This window comes from Canis aureus, chromosome 9 (assembly GCF_053574225.1).
Source record: "Canis aureus isolate CA01 chromosome 9, VMU_Caureus_v.1.0, whole genome shotgun sequence".
NCBI lineage: Eukaryota > Metazoa > Chordata > Mammalia > Carnivora > Canidae > Canis > Canis aureus.
In genome coordinates, this window is record NC_135619.1 from 42160906 (window position 1) to 42175878 (window position 14973).

Consider the following 14973-nt stretch of genomic DNA (forward strand, 5'->3'; position numbering starts at 1 on the left):
ATTAGAAAATGGATTGTACTTTACAAACTCCACTTAAATTTAAGCTCTATTCATCTCTCTATGCTAAAGGAGGAAAATATTAGGATAAATAAAAGATACATAAAAGAAATATGTATTTATCTACTTATCTATAGATATATGTTTTTCTATTTTGAGAGAAAAAGCACATGTGAAGGAGGGGGTGGGTTGACAGAGAGAAAGAGAATCTTAAGCTGGTTCCATGCCTAGTGTGGAGCCTGACTCAGGGCTCCATCTCAGGACCCTAAGATAATGAAATGACCTGAGCCAAAATCAAGAGTCAGATGCTTAACCAACTGAGTAAGCCAGGTACTCCTCTATATCTATCTATATATTTAAATGAAACCTGGTGTCAGGCTATTGATAGATGAGATAGCAGAAAAGAGGCCCCAAGGAATAAGGCCACTGTTGTAGGCTGTTTTGTCCTCTCAAAATTCACATGTTTAAGTGCTAACACCCAGTAACTCAGAATATTATATTTTAGGACAAGGACTTTTTTTTTTTTTGAAGATTTATTGAGAGAGAGAGAGAGAACATGTGTGTGCATGAGCCCAGGGAGGGGCAGATGGAGAGGGAGATAGAATCCTCAAGCAGACTCCCTGCGGAGCACAGAGCCTAATGCAGGGCTCAATCCCAGGACCCTGAGATCATGACCTGAGCTAAAATCAAGAGGCAGCTGTTTGACTGACTGAGCCACCCAGGTACCCCAAGGGCAGGGTCTTTAAAGAGGTAATTAAGTTAAAATGAGATCTTTAGGGTGGGCCATAATCCTATGACTGATATTCTTATAATAGGAGGAAATTTGGACATAGTTACAGAGGGAAGACCATGTAAAGACACAGAGTATAGATGGCCATCTATAAGCCAAGAAAAGAGGCCTCAAAAGAAACCAACCTTCTCAACACACACACACACACACACACACAGAATCATCATGTGAGGTGATGGAAGTATTATTTAACCTTATTGTGGTCATTATTTTACAAAATATATCAAAACAAAAAATATATATAAAAAATCACCTCAAACTTACATAATGTTATATGTCAATTATATCCAATAAATCTGGGAGAAAGAAGAAGAGGAGAAAGAGAAGCAGTAGTAGAAGAAACTAACCCTGCTGATACCTTGTCTTGGACTTTTAGCCTGCAGAACTATGAGAAAAATTTCTATTATTTTTTTTAATCTTTTTTTTTAATGTTTATTTATTTATGATAGTCACACAGAGAGAGAGAGAGAGAGAGAGGCAGAGACATAGGCAGAGGGAGAAGCAGGCTCCATGCACCAGGAGCCCGATGTGGGATTCGATCCCAGGTCTCCAGGATCGCGCCCTGGGCCAAAGGCAGGCGCTAAACCACTGCGCCACCCAGGGATCCCAAATTTCTATTATTTAAGCCACAGTCTGTGGTACTTAGTTATAGCAGCCCTAGCAAACTCATACACACACCATAGATAGCTACTTACACAAAAGGCTAGTGTCCCACAACATCAGCATTCAGAACATTTTACTCACAAGTAACTATAGAGACAATGCAGGCATAAACAGCCACATCATAATACCTTTAATAGTGATAGTGGGCTTTGGGATTCAATCATGGTTATCCATAAGACTATCTCTTGTAACACATGACCTGAGGGCATTTGAGCTCAACTAAAGAATTCCTACGGGGACACCTGGCTGGCTCAGTTGGAAGAGTAGTATGTGACTCTTGATCTTGGAGTCATGAGGGATCCCTGGGTGGCACAGCGGTTTGGCGCCTGCCTTTGGCCCAGGGCGCGATCCTGGAGACCCGGGATTGAGTCCCACGTCGGGCTCCCGGTGCATGGAGCCTGCTTCTCCCTCTGCCTATGTCTCTGCCTCTCTCTCTCTGTGACTATCATAAATAAATAAAAATTAAAATATATATATAAAAAAAAAAGATCTTGGAGTCATGAGCTTGAGCCACCCACATTGGGTGTTGAGATTACATCAATTAGTAAATAAGCAAATTAATAAGCTTAAAAAAAACCAAACCAAAATACTCTCTAGTTCATCACTAGGTGTTAAGGGAAAAGTCAAGGCATTTCCTACAAATGTGCTTTCTTTCTTTTTCATCTGTTGTTATTCAGATGTTTCATCAAGTATTATATAAGACTAATGGATATTTGATATTTGGTGCTATGTTTTAAATAGGAACTCAACCTTTCTATTAAAAAATGCTTAAAACATATAATCGATTATTATTTTTACATAAATTTTGAGCATGGCAGTTCCGAAGCACTATTTTTTTTTTTAAGATTTTATTTATTTATTCATGACAGAGAGAGAGAGGCAGAGACACAGGCAGAGGGAGAGAAGCAAGCTCCATGCAGGGAACCCGACGTGGGATTTGATCCTGGGTCTCCAGGATCACGCCCTGGGCTGAAGGCGGCACCAAACCGCTGGGCCACCGGGGCTGCCCCTAAGCACTATTTTAACACTATGATATTTACCAGTCAACTCAAAAGCACTTAACTACATGTGATCTTCAAAAGGATTTACCTGGCAAAAGACAAATTTGAGTCTAAATTTGTGCTCCTCAATGACAAGACAGTTCAATATTGAGAAAAAAAAGCAAAACTGAATTAAGATAACACTTTGAGCCCCTTATCAGAATGTTTTTCTCCCTACTTTTACAGAGGATATAATTTCCCTTGGCATTTTTTATTTTCAGATAATCCATATACCTCAGCTAGAAGATTTTTGTTTTTCACCAGCAAACCAGTAAGGTCAGGACGGACTGGGTCAGCTGCCCTTTTGTTGTACATCGTTGGGTTCTTGGTGGGAACTACAACACGGGGATCAAAAGAAGCCTACAAAGAGAGATTGCAAATTAATTAGCTAAACATGTTCCCTATTGATCAAAACCAATGTTCTAACCCACAGAAACTCAAATAAGTAGCTTTAAGAAGAATACAACTTTAAAACATTTGAGGTACTATGGTAACAAATGCAATAGGTCTCAGGAAAATGATGAGTAACATGCTGACACCTAAAAGACTTTACATCTTTTTAAAAATTGCTACCTGACAATTTATAACATCTTAAATGTACCACATCTAAATAAATATAATTTCTAAGAGTACAGGAATCAAGAAAACACATATAAGGTATCTGTGGACATTTTAATTCACATCTAATAAAAACCTTTATAGAGACTTGAAATATTAGAAGGCCACGGATGAGAGATTTATCAGTATTTGTTTTATTTTTTGGTTACAAATCAATTCCTATGCATTATATTATACAAATTAATTTTTTAAAATCTGATTTCAGTAAATCAACATCAATTTCATCTTTCTTCCACACCTATATTGAGAGTAAAAGTTGGAGCATATTTATCCGTAGTACAGTATTTCTTCCTATAGTTAAAGGGGTGTGCAAAGTGTAACTATAATTAGTATAATTTTGTTACAAAAAAGTTTATATGATTCAAATAAAACCAAGAAAAATGTATTAACATAAATCTCTAAAAAGTGCATAAACATATCACATGGTGCTTAATGCACTAAAGAAACAAAATGTATTTTTCTAAAGTTATCAGGTTTTAAAATTTTATGCTTACAAAGATACTAGGAAACAGAATTTCACAAGAGGATACAAAATAATTGTATTAAACTATTTAAAAAATTTTAAGAGGGGCACCTGGCTGGCTCAGTTGGTGGAGTGTGCAAGTATTGATCTTGGTGCTATAAGTTCAAGTCCCAGATTGGGTGTAGAGATTACTCAAAAATAAAAACTTTGGGGCACCTGGGTGGCTCAGTTGATTAAGCATCCAACTTTTGATTTCAGCTCGGATCATGATCTTAGGGTCATAAGATCAAGCCTTCCATTGGACTCTGTGCTGAGCATGAAGCCTACTTAAGATTCTTTCTCTCTTCTCCCTGCCCTTTACCTGCCCTGCTTGTGCACTCTCTTCCTCTCAAAAAAATAAAATAAAATAAAAATAAATTTTAAAAATGTGTAATAAAAAAATCAAGAATAAAAGAGAATTTTGAAAATATAAGTAAGTCACAAAACCTTAAAGAATAAACAACAACAAAAAAAAAGAATAAACATGTTGGGGGCAGCCCCGGTGGCACAGCAGTTTGGCGCTGCCTTCAGCCAGGATCGAGTCCTACGTCAGTCTCCCTGCATGGAGCCTGCTTCTCCCTCTGCCTGTGTCTCTGCCTCTCTCTCTTTCTGTCTCTCAAGAATAAATAAAAAAAAAAAAAAAAGAAAAAGAATAAACATGTTGGGAAAAACAACCAGGTAAGCTTTCTAAAAATGAAAAGTATAATAACTTTAATTCAGAAACTGAATGGACACATTAAAGAGCATAGGTGAAGAATGAGTGAAATTATATGAAGGAATTATCAAGAGACCTAGGTGAAGAATGAGTGAAATTATATGAAGGAATTATCAAGAGGACAGCATATAGGAAAAAATAAATGAAAAAATAAATGGTAGAGATAAAAGAGAGTTCAAAGACACAGAGAATATGAGTTGGTCTATCATATGTCTATTTGGAGTCCAAGAAGTTTATAAATTAGAGGATGGGAAGAGGCAATATTTAAAGACATAATGTCTAAGAATTTTACAGAATTGTTGAAAGATATCAAAGTGGTCTAGCAAATCCCAAGAAGAGTAAAGAAAAAGAATTCCTTACCTACACACTGAAAATGAAATTGCAGGGGCACCTGCATGGTTCAGATGGTTGAGCATCTGTCTTCAGCTCAGGTCATGATCTCCAGGCCCTGAGATTGAGCCCCCTATCAGGCTTCTGGTTCAGCGGGGAGCCTGCTTCTCCCTCTGCCTCTCCCCTTGCTCATGCTCTCTCTCTCTCTCTATCTCTCTCTCTCTCTATCTATCTATATCTATATCTATATATGTATATGTATATATATATATCTTTGTCTCAAATGAATAAATAAAAAAGACTTTAAAAAATGAAATTGCAGACCATCAAGGAAATATCTAAAAAGCAGATAATAGAAAGGACAGATAATGACAAAAAAATAGCTGTTGGACTGCTGAGACATTTCAACAATTCAAAAGCTAGAAAAAGCAAAATGATAGCTATAATGCACTAAAAAAATATATCATCCTTCACTGATTCTGAGACAAACTTTTCACATTTCTGCAATGGGGGTGCATCTTTTTTTGAAGACATATTTATTTGAGAAAGAGAGAGAGAGAGAGAGAGAGAGAGAAAATGTGAGTTGGGGGAAGGGCAGAAGGAGAGAGAGAATCCCAACCAGACTCCCTGCTGAGCACAAAGCCCAACATGGGGCTCAATCTCACAACCCTGAGATTATGACCTGAGCTGAATCATGAGTCGGATGCTTAACAAACTGAGTCATCTGGGTGACCCTAACTGGGGTGCATCTTAAAGTTGGTGCCATTTCATACTGTGAATAGTTTAGCTGGTAACATTTTAAAATTTTGTAATAGTGCAAAAAATGGTAGTATTTCTTCAAATGAAGGATATATTATAACTGCCAGCTAGAAATTTTATACTGAGTGAAATTATGTTTTAAAATGGGATAGGGATCCCTGGGTGGCGCAGCGGTTTAGCGCCTGCCTTTGGCCCAGGGTGTGATCCTGGAGACCCGGGATCGAATCCCACATCGGGCTCCCAGTGCATGGAGCCTGCTTCTCCCTCTGCCTGTGTCTCTGCCTCTCTCTCTCTCACTGTGTGCCTATCATAAATAAAAAATAAAAAATAAATAAAATAAATAAAATGGGATAGAATAAAGAGATTTTAGACAAATAAAAACTGAATTTCCTAATATTCCCTCATTTAAGAAAATTCTAAAGGATAGATTTCACATAGAAAACTAACTTATGAAGTCTGAAATATGAGCAAGAAAAGTGAACAAAAAATAATTGTAAATATGTAGGTATATTTAAATAAGAGTTAATTTTTAAAATCTGATTTATAGGGTTGAAAATAAAGAATAGAATAAAAGCAAGACAAAAAATTGTATATATATTGAGAGGAGAAAAGTATGTTTTTAAAGATTTATTTATTTATTCATAAGAGACGCAGAGAGAGAGGCAGAGACATAGGCAGAGGGAGAAGCAGGCTCCTTCGCAGGGAGCCCCATGTGGGACTCAATCCCTGGACCTGGGATCATGCCCTGAGCCAAAGGCAGACACTCAACTTCTGAGCTGCCCAGGCATCCTGAAAAATAGTTTAAAGCACTATAAAATCTTCAGCTTTCCCAGGAGTAACATGAAAATGTTATTTAACTTTGTTAATTACATATGATAAAATAGTTAATATAACCACTAAAACAGTATTCATATAGCATATAACTTTTAAACTAGAAGAGAAGGAAAAATGGAATGAAAAAAATACAAACAACAAAGCAAAAACATAATCAGTTTTTGGCACAATAAGAGGAGGGAAAAGGAACTGCAAAAATAATGGGACAATGGATTATGCATAATGTGATGATAGAAATATATCCAAATAGTATAATTAAATGTAAATGGACTAAACTTTCCATTTAAAAGCAAAGATTATCAACATTATTTGAAAAAGCAAAAAATGGAAAACCCATATGTCAAATAAGAGTTTAGTAGATAACCTGTGGTATATTCATACAATAAAATACTACACAATGATGAAAATTATTGATAACTGCACTACATCAACACCAATCTTACAAAAGAAAAAGAAGTAACAAAAGAATAAAACTAGTATAACTTCATTTAAATACATTTTCAAAATGGATAAAAATAATATTAATTAAGGATACATATGTGGGTGATTAGACAGGAAGAGAAACAAGGAATGATTAACACAAAATTCAAAACATCTACTATTTGGGGGCACATGAATGGTTCAGTCAGTTAAGCATCTAACTCTTGCTCTCAGCTCAGGTCTTGATCTAACAGTTGTGATTCAAGTCCTAGATTGGGCTCCAGGCCCAGCATGGAACCTACTTAAAATTTTTTTTAATTAAAAAAAATTAAATACATATCTACTATCTTGAATTTTAGGTAGAAACAAAGGGATTCAGTTAGGAAAGGGCACACAGGAAATATCTAAGGTGCTGACAATGTTCTATGAAACTAGGAATCAGGCTCATAGGTACTTGTTTTATTATCTAATCTGTGTGTATACATTTTATAATTTTCTAAGAATTACATATTTAAAAAAATAAACCCATACACAAAAATACATACTTTTAAAAGATGCAAATATACTTGAAGACAAACATGTAAGATTGAGAGGAAACAGAAAAGGAAATGATGGAAAAAAAAATAAAGCAAGAGCAATGTTCCACAGACAGATAATGTACCATGAACTAACATGACTAACTTGATAGTGTACCTGAGATCCAAAACAAGAGTAAATTGATTAAAACATGCTAAGTGTCTTATTTAGTTCATTGCAATATTACAATATCATTGATTTTTTAAAAGATTTTATTTGTTTACTCATGAGAGGCACATAGAGAGAGAAGCAGAGACATAGACAGAAGGAGAAGCAGGCTCCTTGCAGGGAGCCTGATGCAGGACTCGATTCTGGACCCCGGAACATGCCCTGAGCCTAAGGCAGATAGATGCTCAACTGCTGAGCCACCCAGGCATCCCTCACTGATTTTTTTAAGCACTGAATATTTCTTTTTACTCTTGTGTATATCTAGTTTTCAGCAGTATTTAAGAAAGGTATATACAGAAAATATCCATTATTTTTTCCAATATCACTATGATTTAAAACATTAATAATAAAAATAAAAATAACTATCATACTCAAATAGGCTTCTAATTTATAAAAATAAGAAATAGTCAACCTCTAATTTATTTTTTGTAGTTAGCTCTTTCAAATACAACTTGAAAAATTTTTATTTCATAGTTTAAAAGATATGTACAAGGAGGCATGCTGGATAAGAATACTCACTGCAGGGCAGCCCAGAGGTGGCACTAAACCAGGCAGCGGTTTAGTGCCACCTTGAGCTCAGGACGTGATCCTGGAGACCCAGGATCCGTCCTGTCAGGCTCTCTGCATGGAGCCTGCTTCTCCCTCTGCCTGTGTCTCTGCCTCTCTCTCTGTGTCTCTCATGAATAAATAAATAAAACCTAAAAAAAAAAATACTCACTGCAGCTTGTTTATATATAAAAATAGTGATATATTACTTTGTAATGAAATTCTGTGCAGCAGTTAATGTGCAGACTAAATTTATGTGAATCAAAAAGAACAACGTTCAAAAACATAAGACTGAATGCAAATAGCATGGCAGAAGGTTCCATCTAGAATATCATTTTTAAAAAATATTTATTTGAGAGAGAGAGAGATCACGAGCAAGGGTAGGACAGAGGGAAAAAGCAGACTTCCTGCTGAGCAGGAAGCCCAATGCAGGACTCAATCCCAGGACCCTCGGATCATGACCTGAGCTGAAGGCAGACGCTTACCTGACTGAGCCACCTAAGCACTCCTGTCTAGAGTATCATTTATGTAATTTTTAAATGCCCCAAACAGAAGTACCCACAAATTTATAAGAATATAAATGTTATATACTTAGTTCAGAATAGTTACTTATGAAAAGGAAAAAGAGGTCCAAGATGATCAAAGAACACTTCACAGAGACTTGTAATAGCAGCTGCCTTAACACCTCCATCTCTCACCACCCCAGAACCTGTGTGCATTCACCCTTCTTCTGTCTAGTAACCAAGATGCCTAATGCTCAACAGCAGAGACTCCAGGTCCTGCCCCAGTGCTAGGAATGGCAAAGATTCTTATTAGTTAATGTCTGATCCTACTTGTTAAAGTTTTTATATTATCCATCCCAAGAACTGGGGATGAGATCAAAAGTCACAAAACAGTCTTCAACTGTTATCAGTGAAGTTTTACCTCTTTCTTAAGATTTTAAAGTAATCTCTACATCCAACATAGGGCTATAATTCACAACTCTGAGATCAAGAGTCACATGTTCTACCAACTAAGCCAGACAGGCACCCAGAAGTTTTATCTCTTTGAGAAAAGTGAAGCAAAATTGGGGGAAAATGTCAAATTTAAATCTGTACAGTGGGTATATGTGTATATACACACAAATATATGTAACATTTCCTTATCTACTCATCCGTTGATTTACTGTAAAACATTTCCTCTCCTAGTGGAGAAAATAGGCTTGTCATTGTCATATAAAGCCAATAGAGGGAGGAAATAAACTACTCTAACACTCATCTTTACTCCAAGCTCAGACTTCATCCCCTAGGAGCTACGTGGTAAAGCCTGGGTGGATATTTATCATGGTCTGAAAAATATTACTGGAAGGGACATCAACTGATCCAACAGGACATTTAATTTTCAGAAAGATTCTCATTAGGGTCTAGCCCTAATAAAACAAGGCTGTAGGGATCCCTGGGTGGTGCAGCGGTTTGGCGCCTGCCTTTGGCCCAGGGCGCGATCCTGGAGACCCGGGATCGAATCCCACGTCGGGCTCCCGGTGCCTGGAGCCTGCTCTCCCTCTGCCTGTGTCTCTGCCTCTCTCTCTGTGTGTGACTATCATAAATAAATAAAAATTAAAAAAAAAAAAACAAGGCTGTAAACCAAGGGGATAATTTGATGCACTAGTAGGTAATGGGACTCCGACTACTCAGCTCTGCTTCTCAAATCACTGTGGCCTGTCTAGTGTTATTTCCTAATTTAGAAAATGATGAGTTTGGATCAAATTAACTTTAGAGGCCTTTCAGAGTCTATTTATACATTGTTTTAGGATTGTTGGTCCTCAGTGAAATGTGAGAACCATCAAAAAGGCAAATATAAATAAAATCTACTTTGAGATTCCATTAGATATAGATGGTTCACTGGTCCTTATTCTATTTTTTAAATTATTTATTTATTTATTTATTTATTTATTTATTTATTTATTTATTTATTTGAGAGAGAGAGAGAATACATAAGCGAGAGTAGGGGCAGAGTGAGAGGGAGAGAGAGAATCCTCAAGCAGATTCCGTGCTGAACCTGGAGCCCAACACAGGGCTCAATCTCATGACCCCAAGATCATGACCTGAGCTGAAGTCAAGAGTCAGCTGTTTAACTAACTGAGCCACCCAGGTGCCCTTGCTTCTTATTCTAGAGTCAAGCCAGGGATCAAAAGAAATAAGAGATCATTTAACCTCATGTCTTGGATTGTTCACTAGCAAAGACATGAAAGGGTGCTAGCATAGGCAAGTGGGCAAACAGAACTGGACTGTCCTTTCTTTTAGCTCTCAATTATGTAGAAATTGTTTTACCTCTACTTTCTGAGAATGGGATAAAAAATAAATGCCAGTGTACAACTCACCACTGGGCTATTTTTCTGAGATCTGTGGGCTGATAGATGATCGACTTTTGATGGCTTAGCCTTGTGGAGCCCTTTACTTTGGCCAGTAGCAAGCCTTTCTGGATCTGAGTGCTTTAAAAACTGGAGAGGGCCTGACATGCTAGAGATAAAAGAAGCATGAAACAGACCTAGTAATGGTGATCCAAGGTGCTTCCAAGGAGAGTCTGCATAGAGCAGTCAGGAATTGATGCTGAGATATGCCCAGCATCAATAGCAATGTCTTCAGGACACCACTTCAGATCCTCACAGCTTAGCCAGACTTCAGAAGGAGCTGCCCGCTGAACCTGTTGCTTGGGAGACAAGGCATTCTAAAGATAGTATCAAACCACTGTTTAAATTGTAACTGGTTGAAACAGCTGCTACTTTTTTTTTTTTTTTTTTTTTTACAATGGGATGAAACATTTTTTTAACTTTTTTTTAACTTTTTTTTTTTTTTTTTTTATAATAGTCACAGAGAGAGAGAGAAAGAGAGAGAGAGGCAGAGACACAGGCAGAGGGAGAAACAGGCTCCATGCACCGGGAGCCCGACGTGGGACTCGATCCCGGGTCTCCAGGATCGCGCCCTGGGCCAAAGGCAGGCGCCAAACCGCTGCGCCACCCAGGGATCCCGGGATGAAACATTTTAATCTGATGGCGGCCCATAATACTGTACAGGAAGCACTCCCAGCTCCAAGAGGTCCCCTCCAGGTTATAAGGAAGTTCTCAAAAATAACTGGATTTGCAAGAGCCTGGCCCCTTGCTCATGGGAGGGAGAGGGAATGGAACGGGCAAAGCACTGAGGTCTGCTTCCTCATCACTCATAAATCCAGTTCTGAGCACAGCTCTTGTAATCCACCAGCTCTTCAGGCTGGAACCACAAGCCAATCTCCTTCTCTGCACTCTCCACAGAATCGCTGCCATGGATAATGTTCCTGCCAACTTGGATGCAAAAGTCCCCACGGATGGTCCCAGGTTTGGATTCCCCCGGTCTCCCGGAGCATCACTCGGCCTGTCTTCACCGCATTCAGGCCTTCCCACACCGTGGCAACCACAGGCCCTGACTGCATGTACTTCACCAGGCCGGCAAAGAATGGACGGTCCTTCAGGTCAATATAGTGCTCCTTGAGAAGGTCTTCAGAAGCCTGGATTAATTTCATAGCAATGAGGCAGAATCCCTTTTGCTCCAAACGCTTGATGATCTCTCCTACGAGGTTGCGCTGGACTCCCATCAGGCTTGATGGCAATGAAGGTGCGTTCACTGTTGGCCATGGTTCTTTCCAGCAGCTACCGCTGCAACTCCTTCTGGCACCGCCCTAAATGCTACTTATTAATCATATTTATGTACACCCTACTTGCAAATATCCTTCATTTTCAATTTCTCTATCAGGAACCCTAACTATATCCCTTGAGATTCAGCCAAAAGATAAAAAGTCTAACATGAGTTGATAATGTAGCATGTGATAGGTCATAGTGTTCTTTCTGCCCCAGAGGAATGTAAAATGTAACTATAATTTTTACAAATTCAATTTCCCAAGAACTTCCATACTGCCTTAAATCCATATTCCCTACCCAGTTCAATTTCATAAATTATCTTTCTTTTCTAAAGTAAAAGAAATAGAGGAAAGCCATCTTCCATATGTTTATCAGGCAATAAGAGGGAGATTTATTTTTTAAGATCAGGGGATGTGGGATCCCTGGGTGGCGCAGCGGTTTAGCGCCTGCCTTTGGCCCGGGGCGTGATCCTGGAGACCCAGGATCGAATCCCACATCGGGCTCCCGGTGCATGGAGCCTGCTTCTCCCTCTGCCTATGTCTCTGCTTCTCTCTCTCTCTGTGTGACTATCATAAATAAATAAAAATTAAAAAAAAAAAAAAAGATCAGGGGATGTATGGGGGAGGAGGAGGAGAAAACACATACAGAAACTGCAGGCCAGAGGGGTTGCATGTAAGTGGGGTATGTTTCCTTTGCTGGTTGGTATCTTCCATAAAATTGTACTTTCCCAGAATACAGGAATTTTCATAGAGAAAAACCAAGATGGTGTGATTTGAATAGCATGGAACAGAAAGCAGGAAGGCCTGATTTTACTCAATAACCTTGAAATCCATTTTGAAATTTCTGTATTATTTCATTTTACTGATATTGAAAGCAATTATTAAAAAACAAATATCTGAGGTGCCTGGCTGGCTCAGTTAGTAGTGTGTGACTCTTGATCTCGGGGTTGTGAATTTGAGCCCCACACTGGGTGAAGAGATTACCACAAAATAAAATCTTTATAAATAAATAGATAGCTACATAGATGAAGTGGAAATATCTCTAATGAGACTTTAGTCTTTTCCTCGTTTCCATTATTTGATACCTAAAATCATTACTACATCAATTCCTTTTCTTTCTTTTTTTTTTTTTTCATCAATTCCTTTTCTAAGAACCAAAGAAGAGAAACAAAAAACAAGCTATGGTGAATGAAAAGGGACAATAAACTGCTCCTCAGTCCTGAATGATAGTGATAATGGAGACAAAAGACTTCTTAAGAATTCTATTTTTTACTTTTATTTCCTTACCATTTTATGAATCTTATACTCTATTAAAAACAAAGTTACTTAATGAGTTTCACACATATTGCCTCTAAAAAACAGGCTACTGTACTATGTGGACCAAACCATACCTCTAGCAACACAAATCTTTCAATATCAGTTCAAATACCATCTCATTCCTTGATTCTGGCAAGGTAAGGGGCAGTCTCTCTAACTCTTTTAATGATCTATACTTTTTTCCAACTGTTATCTCTTTTTTTTTTTTTTTCCAACTCTTATCTCATTCAATATTGTATTAGGTAAAAATTTTATCTCTCCTACTACATTAAAGATACCTAACAGCAGAATTTATTTCTGGTTTATTTCTACCATCCCATAGTAGGCACAAAAAATACACATTAACAACCAAAGAATCCAATAGGAAGAGAAATTCCTTAATACAAAGTTAACTTATATGGATAATAGTACTGTTTTCCCATATTAACCTTATATAATAAAATGTATGAGGAGACTAAAGTAAATAAAATACAGCAATATGACACAATTATTCTGTGATGGTAGGTTTGTACATGATTATTCTATTTTTTTCCACATGCTCATAAGATTTATCAATACCTCAAATTAGAAAGACATAGTACGCTGTATTTCACTATGCTTCAGAATGTAAAAACCATAAATTTTTACCATATCAGGCACAAGAGAAAATTCCGGATCAAAGTTCAATTCCCAGAAGAAACCTGAATTGTTCAATATGAGTGGCTGCCCTGCATAATTTGCCAGTAGAATGTTTGCACATCAAAGAAGCTGTTTCTAGGTAAACGCATCACAAAGGTCCAAGGAAGGGAAAAAGTCCTCCTGAAGTGATGCAGTAAGGTCTTTATTTCCCTAACTACTGGAGTGAAAATAGAAAGTTTTCATCCAGCATTTGTAAACTTAAGAACTCTTAAGAAAATGATCCTACTGAAAGTAAATTTTCCAACAAATGTGAAACTTAAGGTCTTTCTTTTGTAAAATTCTTGAAATATGTCAAATTTTTGTCTCCCAATACCTACACCTCTTCAAGGGAGAAGTACTTCGAGAGGAGAAAATGACTGATTCAATCTGTTATTCCTTTTTTTTTTTTTTTTAAGATTTTATTTATTCATGACAGACACACACACAGAGAGAGAGAGAGAGAGAGAGAGAGAGAGAGGCAGAGAGAGAAGCAGGCTCCATGCAGGGAGCCTGACGTGGGACTCCATGCAGGGAGCCTCATGTGGGACTCCATCCTCGGTCTCCAGGATCACACCCCAGACTGAAGGCAGCACTAAACTGCTAAGCCACCGGGGCTGCCCCCAATCTTATTCCTAAAGCAAAAGATGATTTGTCTGAAACACTGATACTCTAATTCTTGGAAAATACCTTTACTCTAGAGAAATGTGTCCCTCTTACGTATCCTTGATACCAGAATCCTTAGGATTATACTTTAAATATCATCTAATCTAGTGGCTCTCAACAGCTTTCACGTTAGAATCTCAAAGAAAACTTTATTTATTTTTTTTATGATAGTCACAGAGAGAGAGAGAGAGAGGCAGAGACATAGGCAGAGGGAGAAGCAGGCTCTATGCACCAGGAGCCCAACATGGGATTCGATCCCGGGTCTCCAGGATCGCGCCCTGGGCCATAGGCAGGCGCCAAACCGCTGCACCACCCAGGGATCCCTCAAAGAAAACTTTAAAAAATACTAATACCCTGATTCCATCCCAAGTTCTGACTTGAGATTGGTCTACATTGGAGAGCCCATGCATAATTTTTTTCTTTAATTTTAATGTGACTTTAGGATTGAGAATGACTGCCTTCATTTGTAAATGATAACAATGAAGAAACGAGAAGGGATATTCATTGGAATGAGAGTAATACTTAATAATTAAACTAGGAAAATATTCTTTTTTTCCCCTAAAACAAGATTTTAAAAATTACGACCCTAAGCAGTAGGAATATGGATGTGAACAGGACAGGAGATGTATTACAAAGCTTACATTCTGGGATCCCTGGGTGGCGCAGCGGTTTGGCGCCTGCCTTTGGCCCAGGGCGCAATCCTGGAGACCCGGGATCGAATCCCACGTCA

At 38.0% G+C, this 14973-nt stretch overlaps 2 protein-coding genes and 1 pseudogene across 5 annotated transcripts in view; 1 reads left to right on the top strand and 2 right to left on the bottom strand.

Annotated features, from left to right (window-relative positions):
• Nucleotides 1–14973, top strand: part of MTHFD1 (methylenetetrahydrofolate dehydrogenase, cyclohydrolase and formyltetrahydrofolate synthetase 1) — a 123610-nt gene that overhangs the window by 41004 nt on the left and 67633 nt on the right. The gene's annotated exons all lie outside the window — the stretch shown is intronic.
• LOC144320724 (uncharacterized) overlaps nucleotides 1–14973 on the bottom strand; it is a 52161-nt gene that overhangs the window by 36551 nt on the left and 637 nt on the right. Inside the window, exons 1-2 of one of the 4 annotated variants that reach the window (XM_077909597.1) lie at nucleotides 13551–13708; nucleotides 2725–2850 (exon numbers count right to left, since the gene is read on the bottom strand). In XM_077909597.1, the coding sequence (XP_077765723.1) occupies nucleotides 2725–2850; nucleotides 13551–13553 (129 nt within the window). In that variant the 5' untranslated portion in view covers nucleotides 13554–13708. Of the gene's footprint in view, nucleotides 1–2724; nucleotides 2851–10317; nucleotides 10471–11406; nucleotides 11546–13550; nucleotides 13709–14973 lie in introns of those variants that run through there. The other 3 variants (XM_077909598.1, XM_077909596.1, XM_077909599.1) reach the window with 3 other exon arrangements.
• LOC144320729 (nucleoside diphosphate kinase A pseudogene) lies at nucleotides 10966–11619 on the bottom strand (annotated as a pseudogene).